The sequence below is a fragment of the Polistes dominula genome, unplaced genomic scaffold (assembly GCF_049000335.1).
Source record: "Polistes dominula isolate Pdom_NZ unplaced genomic scaffold, Pdom_raw_medaka contig_21, whole genome shotgun sequence".
NCBI classification, from domain to species: Eukaryota; Metazoa; Arthropoda; class Insecta; order Hymenoptera; family Vespidae; genus Polistes; species Polistes dominula.
In genome coordinates this window covers 4,460,900-4,479,679 of record NW_028301061.1, presented here as the reverse complement: position 1 = coordinate 4,479,679, position 18,780 = coordinate 4,460,900, and the positions used below count along the sequence as shown (strand labels likewise).

The 18,780-nt window shown below is 29.0% G+C and overlaps 2 protein-coding genes across 4 annotated transcripts in view; one reads left to right on the top strand and one right to left on the bottom strand.

The window, feature by feature from the left end:
* Positions 1 to 18,192, bottom strand: part of LOC107065387 (uncharacterized) — a 51,433-nt gene extending 33,241 nt beyond the window's left edge. The window contains exon 1 of one of the 3 annotated variants that reach the window (XM_089176168.1): positions 18,041 to 18,192. The gene's annotated coding sequence lies outside the window, so the exon portion shown is untranslated. Of the gene's footprint in view, positions 1 to 17,530; positions 17,829 to 17,980 lie in introns of those variants that run through there. The other 2 variants (XM_089176167.1, XM_089176170.1) reach the window with 2 other exon arrangements.
* LOC149031424 (uncharacterized) lies at positions 8,344 to 8,811 on the top strand. The gene has a single exon (XM_089176176.1). The coding sequence runs from the start codon at positions 8,344 to 8,346 to the stop codon at positions 8,809 to 8,811; it is 468 nt and encodes a 155-aa protein (XP_089032302.1).
* Positions 18,193 to 18,780: the final 588 nt, after the last annotated feature.

Here is an 18,780-nt window from a genome sequence, read left to right as displayed (position 1 = left end):
TGTATTTTAATTCATAAATTTCCTGTTAATTTATACTGTATGCGGTGATAAACTAGTATTGAATCCTAGAGATTTCTGAACCAGGTACATAAACCCTGCATTTCGTAAAAATATCTGTCAACAATCATTGTTATTTTTACTATATTTTGTATCTTTTATTACTATATTTTGTATTATTATTACTATAATTTGTACCAAGAAGATTTGAAGCTATTATTGCAACTATAATAAAAACTGTCTGTAATTAGAGCTAGGATCGACGGTTTGCTACATAGACGCCGATTATACACGGCGTATTGAACCAACTGTGCGCGAAAGGAAATCCTATTCTCATCTTCGACGATATCAAAATCGCAAAGTAGGTTCTTTACTGCCTAATTATAGGAACTCGATATATTTTATGGACATATAGGATAACTATACTTAATGTGGAAAAGCATCTAATATGAAACCATGTAATATCATGAAAAATTAATATCAAATACTATCGAAAATGATTAATTTCATTTTCTAAAGAATACAATCATATTACTATTTGAGTTTTTTTTATTTAAAAAACTATCATTGAAAAGGAGCATTATTGTGTTTGATAGCATGCAAAAGTTTATGACAGACAAGGTTTTTGAATAATTACATTTTTCCATGAAAATAATTTTAAAAATATTACTTTTGTTATATTTTGTAATATCGTTAACTATGGTTGCTTTTGACTATTAAAACAAAATTTAAAATTAAATTAACCTTATTCTCTTACAATAAGTACAATTATTAGATCACTAAATGTAAAATGTCCGATTTTACGAATTAAAGGTATTCGGAGTTATCAAACGTTTCATACTAAATGATTCAATATTATTTTTCTGCTGAAATACGTGTATACTGAATATAGTACACCTTAAGTGTATTTAATATGAAACGAAAGATATATCTTAAAATTATGGAAGAAAATTTGAGAAGAATTCTGATCTTTGGTGTGATTTACGAAGTTTTAGTAGAAGTTGGTTGTGAGAAGAGGAAATATTGAGATTTATGATTAACAAGAAGATTGGCATGCAACAAAAGAGTGTTTTCAGAAAAGAGGCTTACACTTAACAAGGTTTCACTGTACTCTTATATTTACTTTTGGAAAGTTTTTTTTTATTATCAATTTTTCAGGTATTTGTTATTAACTATTGGATTAGTAGATATGATCCTTTCTGTCAATAATAAAAATACTCAATAATATAGCTATAAAGATCAATAATAAGAATCAATAATAATCAATCAAAGAGAAATAGTAGATCAGAAGTCATGATCAACTAGTAATAAATATTATAGCTTGAAAAAATGATTACACTTATAATTAGATTTAATTGATTAGAGTGGCAACCCGTGGCCCACTTTTGCATGACATAAATTTTTATCACACGTATTTTTCTTTTTACAGGATAATTATGTTACAATTACAAGAAAGGACAAATTTTTCATTTCTTAAGAGCATAACATACATAAGTCATAGCATTTTTATTAATTAGAAGATAGTATCTGTTTAATTCTTTTACTCCTAATTATTATTATAATTAATATTTAGTAACATGTCTAGTTAAATATTTCACGTATATCTTTGAAATATATAAATCGTATAAACAAATGAGGATAAATGATGTCCAATTATATGCGTAATTAGTTAAAAAGCTAGAGAAATAATATTTCATTACAATAAGCTGTGCTATAATAATATATAATAAATAATATATATATAATAAAAAAAGAATAGTATACAGAAAGTTTTAGCTATAATCAATCATATGTGTATGGATAAATGCTAGATTAGGCTATTGACAACTGGGAAAAGTTTAGAAGATTTTAGAGTTGTTAGGTGTGTATGTTTGTCTGAAATACGTGATCGATACTAGCGGCAATATGCATGTGTTTATAGAAGAATATATGTATAGTCATGCAGAGAATCCACAGATATTGTATATAATGCACAGAGGGTTTTAGTCAATATAGAAAATATGCTTAACTTGACTGTTTTCAGACCAATAGGGAAGAGAGGAAATGTTTTTCAGCTCATGTAAGTGAAACAAAGCATCGAGATTAAAAAATGTTTACATAATGTCAATAACATTTTTAGGTCAATCTTTAAGATGTGTTTCAGTGGAGTGTGTTAAGAGAATAGTAGGGGGGGGGGAGTTTAGGATGAAGTAATTTTAGAAGGAAGAAAAGCTAAGTTTTTAACACTAAACCTACTGACACTTCATGTTTACCTATTCATACCGTGAACAATCATATAAAATAATCATATAAAATAAGATTTTAGCAAATTGGATAGTGAACAGTATACCTTCCTTTATTCAAAATTGATTTTACTCTTATCGGTCGTTAGGTTTTTATATTAATAATGCTCACACTAATTGTAAGTTATAAGTGGTTTCGGTAAATATGCAACAAAATTGTTCAGTATTATAAGAAAAAGCTTATTATTTATTAGAAATTATCTATTTTTTTTTTTTTTGAAGAAGTATTAGAAATATATGAGAAATTATTAGTTATTCAATTATTAATGACATATTTTTATTTGTAACATTATTACGAGAATTACGACCGATAAGGGTTAACATACATTTTATGTGTTTTTCCCAAATTTTGTACAAAAAGTAGGATTTTTAAAAATTATAATACCTTTATTAATTATAGGACGCTGTCATTCGATCAATCATTGAACGTTTAGTGTTAACAGAAACTGAGTACCACGCTGATTTTTATGGTAACAAAATAACAGAATATAACTGTAATTACTAATATATTAAACTAGCTGTGCCCCGCCACACGTTAATGTGGCTCATGTGAGCCAAAATATGACATTGTCGTACAGATAAAGCTTAAGTTACGTTCAAATGTTTCGCGCACTCACCAAAATCTATGGCCAACAGATGGCGCTAGATTTACCTGTATCTGTTTCTTTTTTTTTTAAATTAATTAATTATTTTATAAATAAATTAATATACTAAAAACCTAGCTGTATGCAAATGCAAAGTTGTGTTAAAATTTAAAGACAATCAGTAAAATTCTTTTGAAGATTACCGATTAGGCACAAACAAAATCTACATTTATATATATATATATATAGATTTGTGTCTTTTTCTATAGTGCATACCTCCCTTCTGCTCTTATAACTTGGTAGTTTAAAAGATTAAGATCTTATAGTTAGGCAGTTAAAAAGGTACGTTTCATAATACGAAAAGTGAAGATCATTTCATGACTATACGAATATACACCTATATTAGTTTGTTTCACTTATAAAAGTTTAAGATCAATCCTCCCACCCTTAATGCTCTGAAAACAGTCAACTGAAGCATATATTTTAGATTGACCAATACCCTCTGGGCATTTTAGAGATTGATGTGGCCATGTGCGAAAAACATGCTCAAAATATACATTGCTCAATCTTAGTGGACATTTTGTAGATTACCTAAGGCATCTTATACGATACTCGAGTTCTCTATATTGATCGTAACATATATATCATTATAGGGGAGTTTTTTTGTAAGACTAAAAAAAATAAAGTCGTCTATTATAAATTTTCCTCAAATTTTAGATTTAAATTGTGTAGTAATATTCGTGAAAAAAATTAAACCGCTGAACTGGACCGAGACCTGAACCATAGTGACGTTCCGCCACGATTCGCCTACCAAAATTTTTCGCAGTGATATAAATCCAGTTGCGCGAGACATCATTCCAGTAGTTCGCATGAATAACAATAGAAACAATTATAAGTAGTACGCATAAGAGAATAATCATTACTTGCATTGCTTGAATATTCATTTTTTATATTGAAATAAACTATTGGAAAGATCGTCCCTTGCAAGACATAAGCCGGAACCATAAACTATCTCCTAAAGAACCTTTTTCCTAGAACAAAGAACACCATTCTTCCTCCTGTGACGCACGTGCCCGCTTTCACTCCAAAGCTACGCATAAGAATCTGACACTACACTAAGATTTTCCGTTGCACCAATATCTATCATCACAGAAATATTTCCTGCTGAATAGGGTTCCTTCTTTTAACCAGCGTGGAAAGGCAATCAACGAATAAACAAATGTCGAGAAAAAGAATTAAATATGAGACTCGTCATGTGAAAGACTAAAGTTTTCAACAGCCACCAACGTTCTCCAATTTCCTTACATGGACCCAATAGCCAACTTATAAATTTCACTGATGCATAGGCGTAGAGGCACCACCAACTAAAATAAAACCTCTCCAAAGATTTCCTTCACATTCATAATAACGAGAAGCACCGCCTATGTTTCAACACATGAAACCTAACATAAAAATGACAACTACAACGCAGGGAAGCAACCCTTACCGAAATCCTGGAGAATGACCATACCTCCTTGCAACAAAATATTATAAACAATTCTCTCGAACGATTCCTCGTCCTTTTTTTTTCCACGACTGAATGTCGCCAAGTTAAGACACGCTGGCAAAAGTCACGAAGGCCTAACGGAAATATTACTTTTTAAAACATTCTGGAACCAAAGATAATCTTTAACAATTTTCGCCTCAAGACAATGTAACTTGCGAAGCTACGTGTATGATCGAATGCATGACTAATATGTGAACTTATGAATAAATGGTCTCAATGTAGAATTGTGTTAAGTATATAGTTTATCAAAGATAATGAAACGTAATTGTTTGAGAATAATAAGATTTTATTGATTAAGAATTGATGATATATAGTCAAGTAATAAGAGACAAAGTATTATTGACCAAAGATATATGATGAATATGATGAAGATATAAATCCACAAGCGTTAATCTATAAGAATATATAGAATATGTAAGAATGTTATAAATATGTAAGTATGTATTAGTAGTCCATGAGGACGTAAGAATCTTCTCGAACGAGGATGCACGGGAAGCTTGGGCCAGCTAAAGACAAAGAGTGGGGGTACCAGAGCTACCCCTTCCTCGAAGGACTTTTGGAGGCTATAAAAGCCAGAGGACATCGCCCCCGCATGCACTTTCAGTTTTCACTTTTAACTTTCAGTTTTTATTTTTCAAACTTCAGTTTTACTTACGGTTTTTCATTCAACTTATAGTTTACGCTTACGGTTTGACTTCACTTATAGTTCACACTTCAGTTATCTTTTCAACTTATAGTTTTGACTTCAACTTATATTTTTACCAGTCATTTTATAACTCGATCGTTACTTATAATTGTTCAGTAAATTCTTCACTACTAGCGTCCAGCTATTCAGTATTTGAATATTATTCGGTTTTATTGATCAGTTACGACAAATAATTCACTTTTCGAGTCTTTTAGTTGTTCGACCTTCCTTTGGAAAGAAGCAGCCCCAAGCCTCCTGCGCAATCTCGAGAGCAACCAGCCATTGTATTAAATACTGTAAGTCACCACAACCATTTTTATTTTTATTAAAACCATTATTAAACCAGAGCTGCGGTTACCAATACTTCTCCCTTGCGTCAAACCTTCCTCAGTCCTCTTTACCGTACGCTTTTTGCTAGATTTTATTACTGTTTTAAACGAGAAACGAACCAGCCTGGTCCCGGTTAAACTCGGTGAATGCAGAGTGACCACAAACAGGCATTACTATTCCTACTTATCTAAACTCGTCCTCTAGGACGTAACAATAGATATTTTTATTTCCTTATGGTTGTTCTTATTCTTCCATTGAACTATTTGATTCCAACGTACAATTCTTTTAGGAATGTTTATTACAGTATTTAACTTCTCAGGCACGTCTGAATTTCGCGCGGTGTTGTTTTTTTGTATTGCAGGGTTCAACGAGATTTTGGTGTAAACGGTACAGCTACAATGTGTGAGGAACAATTGCTGTTCTCTACGCGAGTACATTGGAGAATGAAGTTTTTAATCATTAAATTATAATTTTTTTTTTTAAACATCATAGACATACTTTAACATATCATTTTAATAATTAATAATACTGTTGATACACAAATGGTGAGCGAGTAAGGTACTAAAGTGATCCACTATAGTGACGCATCGTGGCTAAGAAATTAATATAGAGGCTCTATTCCCACAATTGTTTATACTATGCTTTAATCATTAGAAATTGGTTACTTTTTAAACACATACCAATGTTAAAAAAGTAAACTTTCCTATCATGCATAACTAAGGATCATATTTACTAATTCGATGAACAACAAAAAATGAGAATAGATCGTGTCAAAACAGAATAGTATAAAGCGATAGAGAATCAGTGCAATTTTCATGGATCGAGAAACATAAACATGTCCATCATAAATTTGGAATCGTACTACTATACCACAAAATATACACTACTATATCACAAAAATCTCACTTTGTAGATTTCAAAAGCATCAGAAGTCAGAATAAGTGCAGCACGAATAAATCGTTTCTCTTGTCTTTATGCATTTTAAGTACAATATTTCAAGTATAATATTTTTTTGAAACCGTAATAAAACCGTTCTTCTACAACAGGACTTCGTTCTCACAAGTGTACCGTCAGAGTTGACCCTTGTTAGGTTTTTTTTCGAACTTTGTACACTTATAATAGTCCATGAGAATGTTTGTGGTACTTTTAAAAAAAATGAAATATTTAACTGTTTGCGAAAAAACGGGGGTAGAAATTTTGCAGACATTCTTATGCTTATAAATTTTGTTTCTGTGATAGCATAATGGTCTTGTGACCCTTTGATGACTCTTGTTTATTTTTTTTTCGTCATTGAAAGTATATTTAATTAAGTTTATTTTATTATTTTTTGTCTAGAGTATGTTATATTAATTTTTAAAGAAATATAAAAAAATAAAGAAGATATATTTGTATTTTAAAACTTTTGAAGTTTCTTCTTTTTGGTAATGTTATTATTATTTCATTATGAAATTAACATTATTACGCAAGTTATTTAATTAATAAATATAAATAGAGTTACAGACAATAAATAACATAAATTAATTTTTTTTACGTGCCTGGAATGGTACATTATGCAGGATAATATTCGTCGTATATTAACATAAACATTAAATAAATACAAAAATAACATAAATACTATAAATAACATTACATAAATAACATAAATTATGCTCTTAACGTGCCTGAAACGATACATATTTCAGGATGAACTTTTACGAAAATGCCAATTATAGTCAGCGCTTAGATCGAAAATGTTAATGTTCATGAAAGCAACAAATTTTGAAAATGATGTTCCTGCATCCTTCTTGTTGCGGAAGAAACTTCCTTATTTGAAAAGGGAAAATATAAAAATAAATCAACCAAAAGTTGACATCGTCGAGACGACGAAGGAAGGTATGCTAGTGACAAGTAATCCTATCGAAAAGCTTTTGATATCGAAGCTAGTTTGACGTGTTGATAACATGTTTTTTGTACATTACACACACAAACACGCGCGCGAGTGCTTTGAAGATTTCTTTTCCGACATAGTACTCGCGTTTTAACATTAAGGGGAGAAAATTCCATGATATGAGATTAGATGTTTATTAATTTTATTCGTTGTTTTGGTCTTCTTTTATATCGTAGATAACAGTTTTCCAAGGTTTTTCATTTTTCACAATATCAAAAAAAAAATGGATATTTTTTTTAATTATCATCTTTAAAGTTATTCTTAAGGATTCTAATAAAATGTGTTAAAAAAGTATTACAGAGTTATTTATTTTAGGTATATAAAATGGAAAAAAATAAAAATTATAAGTTCTACCGATTATTATATTTATTCAAGAAGTGTTCAACTTATGCGATACATAATTTAATTAAGAAAGAGAAGCGACTATTTTTAAAACAAAAAGTTGAAGAAATAGATGAAAATTGCCAAAGCAGTAACGTCCGTGATATGTAAGTGGGAGTAAATAGACTCAGAAAAGGATTCCAAACTAGGACGGAAGTATTGAAATATAGGAACAATAATTTAATTTCGGATGCAATTGGGGTATTAAACACGTGGAAAAATTATTTTGACCGATTACTAAATGTAAAATTCGAGAATGACCAGGAAATTGAGAATTTCGAATTCCACACAGAGGAACCTATGATTAGCGAGCTGACTGTTATAGAGGTAAAAATCACGATTAAAAAGTTAAAAAATCATGAATCACCGGGTAACGACTCGATTCCTGCGGAACTAACCAAATAACGGGAAAAGTAGATTTATTGAAGAAATTTTTGAACTAATTAAATTAACATGGAATAAGGAAAAATTGCTGGAACAATGGAAAAAGTAAATTATAATACCTATTTTCAAAAAGGGCGGCAAAATGAATTGTAGTTATTATCAAGTTATCTCACTCTTACCAACGTGGTATAAAAACTTATCGAATATCTTACTATGCGGACGAGATAATGGTTGATCACCAGTGCGGTTTTAGGAGAAATAGATCGACTACAGACAAGATCTTTAATATTCAGCAGATCTTAGAGAAAAAATTGGAATTTAATCAACCGGTACACCAACTTGATGTCGATTTCCAAAAAGCGTACGATTCAGTAAAACAGGAAAAAATACTCGAAATTTTAATACGACAGGGGATACACAGAAGATTCAACCTGGTTCAAATTTGTTTAAAGGAAACTAGAGATAAAGTAAGAATATCTAATCAAATGTCGGAAGCTTTTAGTATGCATAACGGGTTAAAACAGGGGAACACATTATCACCTCTTTTGTTCAATTTAGTACTAGAATTAGCTGTCAAAGAACTGCAAAAAGGTAAAGATGGTCTGCAGTTGAACGGGACAGCGCAACTGTTGACATACGCGGACGATATTGCTTTGCTAGGCGACAATAAACAGTTGTTAATTAATAACGCGTAAATATTAATAGATAGTACAAAGGATCTGGGACTACAAATAAGCGTGATAAAAACCAAATAAATTGTTACCGATAGAATTCAGAATGTTTATAATACTGGAACTTTGGTCGTCTAGGATAAAATTTTTGAACAAGTCAGCAACTTTAGGTATATTTAGGATCAATCATAAACCAGACGTACAAAATTAACGAAGAGCTTAAGAAAAGAATCAATCTAGGCAACACATGTTTTTATTCGGTTAACAAATTACTCAGCTCGCGATTGCTGTCTAGGCGCTTAAAAATCAGGATATACAGGACAATCATAGTAGTCCTTTATGGTAGCGAAACGTGGTCGCTTACGTTACGGGACGAAAAGAAATTTAGGGTTTCCGAAAATAAAATTCTTTGTAAAATCTTCGGTGTAAAACGCGTTTAGGAAACGGGCGAATGGAGAAAACTCCTTAACGTAGAAGTACATTGATTGTACAACAAACCGAACATTATTAACGTCGTAAAATCACGCCGATTAAGATAGGCAGGTCACGTGGCGCGCGTAGGGGAGGATCGAACGGCGCACAAAATATTGGTCGGTATACCAAACGGGAAAAGACCACTATGTAGACCGAGGCGTAGACGGGAGGATAATATTAGAAGGGATCTTAAAGAAATAGGTTACAAAGACCGCGAATGGAGGGATCGCGCTCCGGGACGGGACACCAGCGGGATTTAATATTTGAGGCAATGAACTTTCGAGTTCCTAATGCCAATTAATAATAATAAAAATTATAATAATAATAATAATAATAATAATAAAAATAATAATAAGTATTCAACTTATAATCAATGAAACTTACATTTTCATTTTTTCTGAATTATTAATTTTTCTTTCTAAATTATATTTTCAAAAAATTTGTATAATAATACATTTTATGATTTTTGGCGAAGACAATTTACATTTAAATAAATTTATATTTTCATGCTTTTCTAAAAATTAAAGAACTTCTTAAATATAGTATAAAATTTTTCTAATTTTTATTTCAGACAAACTTATGTTAGTAAAATGCAGTATAGAATTTTAATATCAAAAAATTAATAATATAATAAGTATTTTTCTAATTAACTTTATTTTTCAACGAATTATTTGTACAGCATATTTTTTTAATGGCACACGATTGACGTAAATCTGACATTTAAATATTTCTACAGTTTTTATTATTCATTATGAATGATATCACGACATCACGATTTTTGATGAGTTGTTCACAATGTTCACTTTATTTTATTTCTTTATATGGAAATCGAATACAGTCAAAATTTCTCATAAATCCAATATAACAAGAATTTTTATTTAAATTAAATAATTCACTCAATTATTTAAACTATAGAAGTATTATAATATAATTTTATTTTCTCACGTACAAATATGCATATGAATCTAAATGAGTATAATTGCGTTGTGAATAAAATAGTGTAGAAAAATTTTAAAATAGATAAAAATTTTTAGTTTTGTATTAGTAACAAAAATTTATAAAAAATTATTTTAATATCAAATAGTCTATTAAACATTTCTACAGAATTCGAGAATTTTCCGTCAAATGTACATATTTATATAAAAACACATAAACACAATTAAGCGATTTTATGTGTATGTTTTTAAATTTTTTAAAGATTTTTATAAATCCTTAAGTCATTTTTGAACAAAAATATTTGCGCATTGTTCTGGTAGGTAAGTTTTCTGGTAATTTAATTAAATTATTTTTTATTTATTATACTACTTTCTTTAAAAAAAAAACCTTTATTATTTTGTCTGTGTTTTATAAAAAACATTTCAAGCAGTTTAAAGTATCTTTTAGATTATAAGAAATATTAAACTTGAGAGACCATATTTCTTCATTTCTTTTTATATAAAATAATATTTCTGAAATTAATTGTTTGTTACAATGTTACACTTTTTACTGTGTTAAAAGCTTAAAAAGGTTCCTGTGGTTATATCTAAAAAAAAGAAAGGAAAATTAATGGATCGATAATTTCATCTTAGCGACATGGTTGTAAATCATATTAAATTTCTTCATGTAATATATAACAAAAGTCAAGTATTACGATAAACAAATACTAAATAATATATTTTTTTTGCTTTTTTAAAATTTTTTTACATTAATAATAAAGTATAGCTGCATTTAAAGACTTTTATTATGTCGTAAAAAAAAGTACTGAATAAATAAAAATTCGTTTAATTTACATTTAAGTTTAGGTGGATGTTTTAGTAAAAGTATCGTTCTTAAATAATCAATTTTATCGTAAGTTACTATGTACAATAATTATAAGAATTTACGTTGTCACGCGAGAAACGTACGAAAACGTACAAAATAACGTATAACGTAGACTTTTTTCGGATGTCGAAAGCTTCACGAAGGGAGAGTAGTCGGGGGGTAATAAATGGTGTAGGTGGTAAAAGTGCTATAAAGATCATCGAAGTGTTAGAAAGAAAAATGCTGTTCTTGACATTTGTTGCTTAATGGCTATAGGGGCGTTGATGTTATTATTCTCCTATAAGAAAAAAGAGGGGAAACAAAAAGAATTCTAAGAAAGGTTCTTTTTCGGTAATAAATCGTTTATCCTAATAACAATTAATGTATTAAAAAGTGAACTAAAAACGTTCAGAAATATAAGAAAAAAAGACGTTAAATTTCTAGTTCAAGTGTATTAAAAAAAAATCAAATCTACAGTGTATGAATCTTTAAATAATACACTTACTATATTTTTGCTTGAAATTAATTAAAATAGTGTATTTAGAATGAAGACAATGTAGAAATAAATGCAATAAATTTAATTTAATTAAATATTTATTGAATTTATATAAGAATTGAAATCAACAAATACGAAAATATTATAGAATAAAGCTCGTACATTAAAATCTACATGTTGGTATACCTGTAAAAATATAATAAATATCATGTCGAACGAGTGGTCATCCTTTTTTTCTACTGCTATTTAAATGTTTTTTACTATCAGAATCAGTATCCAATAAAGAAATAAAAATATAAAGAAATATACAAAAGACAAAAAAAACATTTGTTAAAAAATTATATATCCATTAATATATTTCAAATATTAAACAATTTCTATCAAATATCTTTTTAGATGAAAATTTGTAATCAAAGTGCATCGATGTAGAAAAACGTTAAAACAAATTTATTTTAATTTAATCAATTCAAAGTGTTAGTAAAAATGCATTAGAATATTAAATATAATGATTATTAATTAATCAAAGAAAATGTATATTGTAATCTAGAAAGACGAAGAATAATTTCGTCGTACCGTCCTCTTCGAAATCTAAAATAGATCTAACTAGATAGATAGATAATTAGATAAATAAATTAAATAGATAGACAAATAAGAAAAAATGAATTTATAATATACGGAGTATTAAAAGAATTAAATGAGGATTGTTTTCGGAAACATAAATTGGTCCCCTACTTCACGTTCTGAAAAGTATAGTTCATGGAGGCAAACTTTTTGATTTCTCCTAATAATGTCAGATACTTATTTAAGGAGACTGATGGTGTACTCATTTCGATAATCCATAATACGAGAAATTTTTCATTTGGATATAATAATACATAAATAATACAATTTAAAAATAGTTTCTCTTCTAAGTGACTTACAAGGACAGAACATCACTTGTTCTTTTCAAGATTTTTTTGAAACTTTATAAATTTGTATGAGTTTATTAGGACTATAGATCGTTAACTTAGGGTCTTATTAATAAATTCTAATGTACATCCGCATTTCTGAGAAAACAACTGTAGAAGTTTTACTTGCATTTCTATACATTATTTCTTTAAAATATTTTAGAATACGCGTTTTTAAAACCCTTTGTTACCCTGACGTAACCCTGTGTTTGATTGTAAAATTTATAGCCCTAATGAACCCATACAAATTTATAAAGTTTTAAAAAATCTATTGCAAAAAACCAGTAATTTCTTCTATTTGTTAGATAAACATCCAATGAATCGCTTTGTTGTTTTTCTTTCTTTTTGTGCTGTTAAAAATATTCGGATTCAAAAATGTCGGCCATTGTATTTCTATATTATGGAGTTATTCATAGATGATATGTGTTTCCTATCATTTTATGACATATAAGGAAACATCATTGTAAACGGATTATCCAGCAATCGGTGATTAGTAAACTTTGTGGATGCAAATGGTTTATAAACTTGGCACGAATCGAAAAGAAAGTACTCAAGTACGAATGAAGATAGTAGGAATAAAACATATTTCATAATAAATCGTGCGAGTAATTCTTTTTTTGGCACATACAACAAGTTTTTTCCTTCTTTGGATAAAAAAAAAAAAGGAAACAGAAAGAAAAACATTACTCGTCGTTTTGAATAATGAATGTTAAAATGTTGTATAAACAACAAATCTTATTTCTCACCGATGTTAACACTCTGAGGTGTCTGAATTTCTCAAAACTATATTGATAATCATTTGTTATATAGGATTCAACAAGACATTCGATAAGCCATCAAAAGATAAACGAAAAATGCAGTAAAAAGAAAGAGAAAGGGAAGTAGTTTTGGACCATCATGGTAGATCATCATGTAAGCTGTCTTCTTCAGAGTTTGCGGAAAACTGCTTCACGGTTTCACGGCTCGAATTCTAACCGTATTCGGGTCAAATTCGTGCCAATAAGTAATCCTAAACCATCAAACAAACTTCGCACCCGTTCGATGCCGGATATTCCCTTTCTCTCGTTCGTTTAAAAGCTTTCATTTCAGAAAAAAGTAACCTTAGGATGGGTTAAGGACAATGACGTTGTAATAGCATCTTCTCGACTTTCTAATGGCAGAAGTAATCACAATCTTCCCAAATGGTTTTAAGACGAAATCAAATCCATTTTCTTTAATGCCATGTACAAAAAGCACCGTTTATTTATTTATTTTTTTGGGTGTGTGTTAATGTTAGGTTAGAATAAAAACAATAGTAGATTCTATTGGACATGGGGAATAATCATTTGATGATCAACATTCAGTTCCTTTGTAATCTTTCAAATTAGTTTTGATAATATCTCTCAAATCATTCTTTTTAATAGTTCACAGATATTCGCATTTTTTTTAACTTCAAAGTTTTTGTTTCTACCGAGAAATTTTCACAACCAATATAAAATTGTAAATTTGTTAATTGTACCTCGATCAAAAATATGGTACTGATCTCGTCTAGATTATATTGCTTTATGTGCCAAATTAAACTCATAAAAGAAAATCATTTAATTTCTATTTTTCTACAATTGATTTAAAGACATCAATTGAACAATAGCAAACAATGAAATTAGTAATATATTTACAAAAATCAATAGTTCCAATTTTATAGTACATTATTACCTATTGTTAACCATAATTTAATAAAAGTTAACTATAAAACTCAATTTTAAGTTCGATATAATAACAATCTAAATTATTTATGTACCAATTTAATATTTCGTTATAATTACAATCTTGTAAAATTATTTTTTAATTATATTCCATAAGCTTTGATAACAAATTTGTTTTAAAAACTTAATCGTTTTAGTTTTAAGAATTTTTGAAAAAAAAGAAACACTTTTTTAAAAAGTTATAAACAATTGCGATTGTTTCAATTTATGTTGAAAAATGTCAAAGCAAAACGATATCGTTTGTTTCAATACGTGTCGATAAATCGAAGCGCACCATCAATTGCGCAACACGGTCACCTGGTCTATCACTTTTCAATATGAAATGTGAATAGGACGATCACGTTGTGTGTGGCATTTACAAACGTTTAACACATTGTTAACCAGCTATTATACACAACAACTTAATGTGTTTCATTAATAAGTATGACAAGAATTGAAATAAAATATAAAAATTTTAAAATAATTCTTAATTTCATTGATATTTGAATGAACATACTAAATAATATAATAATTATGACTTATATATATAATGCACATTTTATTATTATTTCTAAAAATATTTAATGTCGTTTTTATTTTATATGTTTATGATGTTTTTCCGAGAATAGAAAAAACATAACTTAAAAAGAAAAACAGGTTAATTATTACTAGATTGGTTAATTACATAAGTTCCTTTCACTCATACACGCCAGTATATTTGAAATTGATCAATTATCTATTAATTATATGTCTAAGCTACTTATATGATTTGCAAGAAGTATTTTCCCTCTCAAAACCTTTCTTTTACTTATTGTCGGACTTCTATCTTTTCATTCTGAACTTCGAATATAATTACTTTAAAATAGTATAATATTTTAATGAAATTAGTTGTGCAAAGGAAATCCTTTTAGCATAATAGTTCTGATAAGTAAATAAACATTAAACTATTGAAAAAATATCTGATATCTTTTGGAATAATGAAGTATATATAAACAAATAAAAAATAATACGAGAAAGCTGCCTCAGAACATTCTATAGATAATAATTTCCAACAATTAATATCATTCCAAACGTAATATCGACATTTGTGAAATGAGAATAATGGATAACAAAACTATGGCCAAATTTTGCTGTCACGTCATTGGCATTGAACAGTTCTCTCGAATCTCTTCTCTACCACTTGAATCATCTCCAATTCACTCTCGAATCCTTTAGCATGTTCGACTGCGTGGAATTGAGTAAATTTGTTCGCTTAGTAGTGACAATAGGAAGTGGAGAGGGGGGGCGTGTAGAGAAAGAGAGATAAACTAGAAAACGAAAAGAATAGACGACGAGGAAGAAAAAGAAAAAAAAAGAAAAATAGAAAAGCCAATGAATCGTCGTATTGTAGAGTAATGTCAATAATAAAACGACCTGAAAAATATGCAATTCACGAAAGGAAAGAATACAAACGGTTTAAAGAAGTTGAAAAAAGGAGACCAAATAAATGAGATAAGTATATAGAGTTTATCTATTAATTGTTTATAGAACAATTACTTTTGCATATGGATTAAAATTCTAAAGGATAATCTTGTGCATTGTTTGATAAGTTCTATTATCAAGCTGTACCAGTTTTTGTAGATGTACATCGGTACAGCTACAGAGTTTCTAAAATTGCTCCAATTATAAGATTAATCTTGAATACGTTGTCCCAATTGCATGCTCGCGCAATTAGGTTTTGCAAATTTAAAGGTGATCGGGGCAAGTTGTTACGTTTCTCAGTTTTCAATTAATGCAATTTTTATATCAATTACTCGATTGATACAAAATTTGCTTATATATTGCTTCGGGGTCATCCTATTAAATTCCATATTAAAAGTGAAACTATTGAGACAATGTTTGATGATATTTTTTTTTTATTTTTAATTTTGACAACTTTTTTCGATTAGTTACTTTATAAAAAGGTTTTTAAAATATACTTTAGCCATTTCTCTTTACATTTTGTAAGTGAAACTTTTGAGAAAATACATACATATAAATAAAAACAAAATGTTGATTTGATTTTGAGATATTTGGGAAAACGTGAAGTTAATTAAATTAAATAAAAAATTCTTTAACTTAAAATAACACATAAATTGCACGCAATAAATACTTTAACTAATTAGTTGAATTATTAATTACACTTAATTGCTTTTAACTCTGATCGTAAATATTTATCCATCAATATTGTGATTACACATTTATTATTCAATTCATTAGTATTATTACTTTACTTTAAATTTTAAATGCTTTTGGTGTATGTGTGTGTGTGTGTATATATATATCTTTACGTAATCATATTCGCAAAGAACAACATGCACTAAGTGTATGAAACAAATAATTAAACTGTATCAACGATCTCTGATCTCTGCTATCGGTAAATTTTTATAAATTGTTATCAATCGTCTGTTATATTCACATGACACGGTTCCTTCACCGTATACTCATCTTTCTCTCAATGTTCTTATATTTACTTTCCTATTGTTTCTTGAATAATCAGAATATCGACTTCCCAAAATCAATATTCCATCTACCAGATTTTTTACCAGAAAACAATCAAATCATTTGAACACAATCATTCCATAGCATACACTACTATCAGCCGTTTCCATTGTTTTCAACCAAATTGTTATATATAGTCCTACTAATAAATCTGAATGCTCAGAATTGTTCAATCAGTGATTTCATTGTATAAAACTGACAGCAATATTGTATGAGAATGTAAGTACGTATAAAGCATATGTGTCAACACAGAGTACTGTAACATAACTGATTAGAAAACAAAAACATGAAGATGTGTGTAAATAAATTATAGCCTTGTTTTCAATTGTCGTAACTTCTTCTAAAATTCATATATAATATACGCTTACCAACGTCAAAACATAACCTATTGTATGTGAATTTGTAAAATAACTGATTCAAGAAAATAATTGATTAGGTATTGGATTAATAAGATATAACCTATTTTGAAACTTATGTCACCCCTACAATCAAAACATGCACACATCAAAATGTCATAACATAACTAATCTCATGAATATGTAAGTAGATATAAAACAGATGTGTCATCTCAAAAAACGAACAACCGATCGAAGAAAATAATTAATTAGTTGTCAAGTAAATGAGAAAGGTCATTAATCTAATTTAAATTCTAACAGCTACCCTTAAAATCTAGTCTTTCAGATTTACACGAATATAAATGTCAAAATATTATCACTCCTGTAAACATGTGTAAGTGTACATATAAAACGTATGTATCATCGCAGAAAAAAAAAAATAATTTATTGAAAAAATAATAAATTAATTACCAAATAAAATTAGGAGTAACCTAATTTGAATCTTGTTGACTATCACCGCAGTCTGATAGTCCAGACTTAAACGCATACGAACGTCAAAACATAACCACCCGCCATCGTTTTATTGATCCACGATGTAGCACTCTCTCTTTCTATCTAACCTTTCTATCTAGAGTCTGCTGCTTTGTCTATTTGTTTCTCTGTCTTTTTTACGTATATATTTGTTTCTATTTCTCCCTCTCTCTTTCTCTCTTTTACTCCCTCTCACGCACGAACGCGCACGAAAACATCGACTCTTCGCGTCTCTTCGGCCACCCCGATTGCGTAGTAAACTCAAGAAAGAAATTAATTCCTTTTTGTTTTTTTTTTCGACATTAGCAACAATAGGACACACAACCATAAAACACAACGTAGACGTTTTCGAAATATATATTGATATATATAAAAAGATGTTGTACTCACTAGTAATTAATAATTTTGTAGTAGACCAGAAGAATATTTGACACGTATGGTGGTACTCACTGTATCTATTTTTCTCATCCGAGATCAGCGACGACGATGGTACACTTGAAATCCAGGTGGCGAGACGGGTCGAGACTTACACGGGATGCCGAGACACGACGGCCATTTTGGAAAGATACTACTGCCCTCTGAACGATTCGGCATAAACTTACTGTCCTTATAGAACCATCACCCTCTTCTATCGCCCTCGTGACTTTTATATATACATATATATATGTAGTATATGTATGTGTGTATGCATGTATATTCGGTACGTAAGTATACTTATCTCACCTCTTTCACCCTTTCTTGATTTCTTTTTTCTATACTTTTTTGTAATTCGGTTTTTCTTTCGAAATGTTATAGCAACCATAAATGTTATAGAAACACCCTCTCTCTCACACCCTTGGGAACTTTTATATATATGTTGGTTTACTTATCTCATTCGTCGCTTTATTTTTCTTGATTTTTTTTTATTCTTGATTTTATTTTCTTGTCTTTCTTTTCTTACGAAATGTTACAACTATAAGATTTTTATTATGCCTACCGATGTAGTAAATCGAATTTTATGAGAAAAGTTGCTTTGTTGTAAATTTTTTTTTCATCAAAGTCTTTCAACAATTTTATAACTGTCAATGACTTAATATTTTAGAACAAAGTTTGTAGCAAATTAAAATAATTATGAAGTTATTGTTCGTATAGTATACTACACTTTTTTATTCACAGTAACTTTTCTTTATATCAATGTATTTGCGTTAGTA